Here is a 4,882-nt window from a genome sequence, read left to right as displayed (position 1 = left end):
ATACTGTATATATATATAAAACTAAAATAAATATAACGCTCCTACTTCACAGATTTTCGCCTATCGCAGAGGTGTCTGGAGCATAACCCCCGTGATCTGCATTGAAAATGTTAGAACTGATCATAGCAGAAATTTATTATTCTGAATCCTCAGGACGTTGTTTTCTGTTGCACCACAGGTCTGAGTAACATCATCGGCGTGATCGTCTACATCTCCGCTGCACTGGGGGACATTTCACCAAAGAAAGACGAGGACAAGAAATGGCAGTATTCGTATGGGTGGTCCTTTTACTTTGGAGGTCTGTCCTTCATCATGGCCGAGATGGTGGGGGTGCTGGCAGTCAACATCTACATTGAAAAGAACAAGGAGCTCCGCTGCCGCTCCCGCACCGACATCTTCAAGAGCACCACGCACGCCATGCTCCGCCTGCCCAGCTACCGCTTCCGCCGCCGCTCCCGCTCCTCCTCGCGCTCCACCGACCCCTCCCGTTCCCGTGACCCTTCACCCGTCGGAGGTGGGGGTAAGAACTTTGGCCTACCCCCATCGGCGCTGCTCTCCCAGGGCCCCATTTCGGTGTCCACCCTGCCCAACCCTCACTCCCGCTCCCACACAGCCCTGGGCGGCGACATCTCCCTCTACACGCTGTCCCGTGACCCCAAACTAGGGGGGTTGCCGCCCATGTATGGAACTGTAGACAGGGCCACGCTCTACCAGCTTCACAACTGCTTCCCCAAGGATGGTGGTGGAGGGGGGTTGATGATGAGCGGCACGCTACCCTCCCTCAAGTCCCACAACCCTGCCAACTCTTCCAACTCTAATGCACAGATGGCCAACTCTGTGGGCTCCGGCCCCCCACCGTTCACGTCATCCTCAGTGGACAGGGAGCGAGGCATGGGGACTCTGGACAGGTTGAAGGGAGACAGGGAGAGCAACTCCAACACCCTTAACAGGAAGACGACTCCTGTGTAGAGGGAGGGGCGGAGAAAGGGAGAGGAAGGTGATGATGAAAAGGAAGAATGGAAATTTGGAACTCTCCCTCCATGTTCACCGTTATTTATCCTCACCGAGAAGAAACAACACAGTAATAACAGAAAGATAATAACAACAACAATGAACCTTTACAATAAAACTATTTTGATATTTTAATGTGCTAGAAAAGATTTATTTTAATAAAAATCAAACGCAATTAACACGCGCTAATATAACGTTTCACTTAATCTCCATGCAATATTACAGCTAATTTAACCATCATCAGCGTAAATTGTTGTTGTGATTATTCTTGGTGTTATTACCAACTAGCTGTGTTTGCAAACACTGGTTTGGAATGAAACTTTAATTTTTCTCATTTTATTTCTCACAAACATTCGATGTCTACGACTTTTACTGTGAATTCTTCCATGCAGAGCCGCTGAGACGACGGCCGGTGAGCTGTGTGTCAAAACGTCAAGTGTGTGTGGGTGTGAGTGTGGGTACGAAACATGAGACAACGAGAGTCTGTTTTTTTTTTTGTTTGTTTGTTTTTTTCAGTCCTCAACATTCTAAAACTTTCATTTCCAAAATGAAGTCAGATGTGAATACTGTAAATTGTCTTCCAATAACTGAACTTAAAAGAAATGCAACAGTACCGTGAGTGGCTGAGACAACTCACAGGTGTCATTTGTTCGTACCAGTCCGGGTTTTTCTACAGGCCTCTGTCAGTCCTAACTCCATCCCGATCAGTGTGAACAGTAGTACTTGTAGCTTTATTGTGTTGAAGATGTTTGTTCTTGGGGCATTACCAGAAACCTCTGACTGAGGTGGGTTATCAGAGAAGAAAAAAAAAACCTCTAAATATGTTTGTACAGAATCAGGGGGTGATTGCTTCCAGAGGAGGAAAAAATACAGAATTAATTTTTTTAACTATTATTATTTTTACAAAAAGTCCCAAAGTGACATGTGCAAATCATCATTTTCACTTGCAAAAACAATAATAATAATTTAAAAAAACATGTATGTGGGTTAAAAAGAAAAAAACTATAGAGAATAGCTTCTACAATCTACATTGTAATTTATGCCTTCATCTGTTTGTAAAGTATTTTAAAGCCGCTACATTTTGGAACCATTTTTTGTGCTTTTGGGCAAGTGGTTTGAGTCACTGGACTCCTGCTGTTTGGTTTCATCCGGCCAAACTTTCCAATTTCCCTCATATTTGGTCACAAGTGCCCCCCACCCCCCTTCCCCTCCATTTATTCACATCTCTAGCTGCAGTTTTATCACAGACAGACCTTTAATTTCCCCAAAGACTCTGTTCACTGTGCTTGCCGACTCCTGAGTGTGACCTGTTCATGTTGAAGTGAATGTAAGCCACCCCCCACATCACCCCCCCCCCACCCACCCACCCTCGGTCAATCCCAACTCTTCTTCTTTGAGTCTGTCCTGAGCGACAGACTGCAGATCCAGGTCTAAACCTGCTACATGGTCAAATGAAGAAATTACGTTTATCAGATGCTTCCAGATTCTTTAATCTTGTTTTTGGTTTTTTTTTATTTCATTTCAGAAAAAGAACAGATGTGACTAAACTGCACACAGACAGCATTTATGTGGGCAATATAAATAATATGTAGTTGAGAATAGATCAATCTAGACAAAAAGATGATTATGGTTTATCTAAATGTGTGATAAACACTGTATTGCACGAAGTTTATAAAAAAATCTATAACATTTTCACAGACTTCTGTCTTTTCTTACATATACCGCTTATTTCTTGTGAGACGTGAACATGTTCGTGAACCATTTGCACAGAATGAAAATCCTATAACTTCTTTAAATGAAGACAAAAATTCTAATGTATATAAATACAATTTTATATTATAATTATTGTCTATGATGGATTATTAGGGTCACGTTAATAAAAATAATTAAATTACGAGAAAAAGTCATGAAATTACGAGAATAAAGTCGTACGACAATTAAGTCATAATATTATGAGATTAAAGTCATACAAGTATAAAGTCATGGGCAGCACGGTGGCGCAACTGGTAGAGCTGCTGCCTCTCAGCGAGTTGGTCCCTGGTTCAAATCCCGGTCCAGGAGCCTTTCTGGGTGGAGTTTGCATGTTCTCGTCATGCATGCATGGGTTTTCTCCGGGTACTCTGGTTTCCTCCCACAGACCAAAAACATGCATGTTAGACTGACTTGTAACTCTAAATTGACCCTAGGTGTGTGAGAGAGAGAGTGAATGGTTGTTTGTCTTGTCTCTGTGTGTCCTTGTGATGGACTTGCGACCCGTCCAGGGTGTACCCTGCCCCTTGCACAGTGATTGCTGGACATAGGCACCGGCGACCCCCGTGACCCAAAATGGAAAAGGGTAAAAGATAATGGATGGATGAAGTATAAAGTCATAATATTACTAGAATAAAGTTGTATGAGAATGAAGTCGAAATATTACGAGAATAAAGTCATAGTATTACGATAATAAAGTCATAATATTATGAGAATAAAGTCATACAAGAATAAAATCATAATATTACTAGAATAAAGTCATACGAGAATAAAGTCCAAATAATATGAGAATAGAGTCATACAAGTATAAAGTCATAATATTAGTAGAATAAAGTCATACGAGAATAAAGTCAAAATATTACGAGAATAAAGTCATAGTATTACAAGAATAAAGTCAAACTAATACGAGAATAAAGTCATAACATTACGAGAATAAAGTCGTACAAGAATAAAGTCATAATATTACAAGAATAAAGTCATGGTATTACTAGAATAAAGTCGTACAAGAATAAAGTCGAAATATTACAAGAATAAAGTCAGTATTACGAGAATAAAGTCATATGAGAATAAAGTAAAAATAATACGAGAATAGTCATAGTATTACGAGAGTAAAGTCATATCATTACAAGAATAAAGTTGTAGTATTACAAGAATAAAGTCAATACTACAAGAATAAAGTCGTACGAGAATAAAGTCAAAATAATATGATAATAAAGTCATGATATTACGAGAATAAAGTCGTATAAGAATAAAGTCATAATATTACAAGAATAAAGTCATAATATTACGAGAATAAACTTGTAATATTACCAGAAAAGTCGTTTTCAAATTTAAAAAACAGCTTTGAATTTCTCCGAAACAGACATAGTTGTTTGCACAGTTTCAAAGTCCTGATACTGATAATAATCTAATGCTGATGTGCTAACAGATTAAGTATTTCCTTATTTGTAAAACCAGTACCAAAGTATAACTTAACAAGATGCTCAACATTCATCATTTTACTGCAGATTTAAGATTGCTTTTTCATGACGGAGTTCTGATAATATTATGACTTTATTATGGGAATATTACGACTTTATTCTCCTATAATTTCGACTTAATTCTCGTACGACTTTTTTCTCCTAATATTACAAATTTATTCTTGTAATACTATGACTTTATTCTCCTAATATTATGACTTCATTCTCGTACTATTTCAACTTTATTCTTGTACAACTTTATTCTTGTAATATTAAGAATTTATTCTCGTAATACTACAACTTCATTCTCGTATTATTTCGACTTTATTCTTGTAATATTACAAATTTATTCTCGTAATACTATGACTTTATTCTCGTAATACTACAAATTTATTCTCGTATTATTTCAACTTTATTCTCGTACGACTTTATTCTCGTAATATTAAGAATTTGTTCTTGTAATACTACGACTTTATTCTTGTAATACTACAACTTTATTCTTGCAATATTTCGACTTGAGTCTCGTACAACTTTATTCTCGCAACATTATGAATTTATTCTCATGACACTACGACTTTATTCTCGTAATACTACAGATTTATTCTTGTATTATTTCAACTTTATTTTCGTATGACTTTATTCTGGTAATATTACAAATTTAT

At 37.9% G+C, this 4,882-nt stretch overlaps 1 protein-coding gene across 1 annotated transcript; it reads left to right on the top strand.

Moving 5' to 3' along the window:
• Positions 1-175: 175 nt before the first annotated feature.
• LOC119429476 (voltage-dependent calcium channel gamma-8 subunit) lies at positions 176-1,192 on the top strand (the record flags this gene model as incomplete). The annotated part of the gene is given in 1 exon segment (XM_037697093.1): positions 176-1,192. A coding segment is annotated over 1 exon segment (794 nt), but the record flags the coding sequence as incomplete, so codon positions are not given.
• Between the last annotated feature and the right edge of the window lie 3,690 nt (positions 1,193-4,882).

Source organism: Nematolebias whitei, unplaced genomic scaffold (genome assembly GCF_014905685.2).
Source record: "Nematolebias whitei isolate Nwh7 unplaced genomic scaffold, NemWhi1 Nwh_scaf_1523, whole genome shotgun sequence".
Taxonomy (NCBI): domain Eukaryota; kingdom Metazoa; phylum Chordata; class Actinopteri; order Cyprinodontiformes; family Rivulidae; genus Nematolebias; species Nematolebias whitei.
The sequence above is the reverse complement of the archived record's forward strand: the minus strand, read 5'-3'. Positions and strand labels throughout refer to the sequence as shown.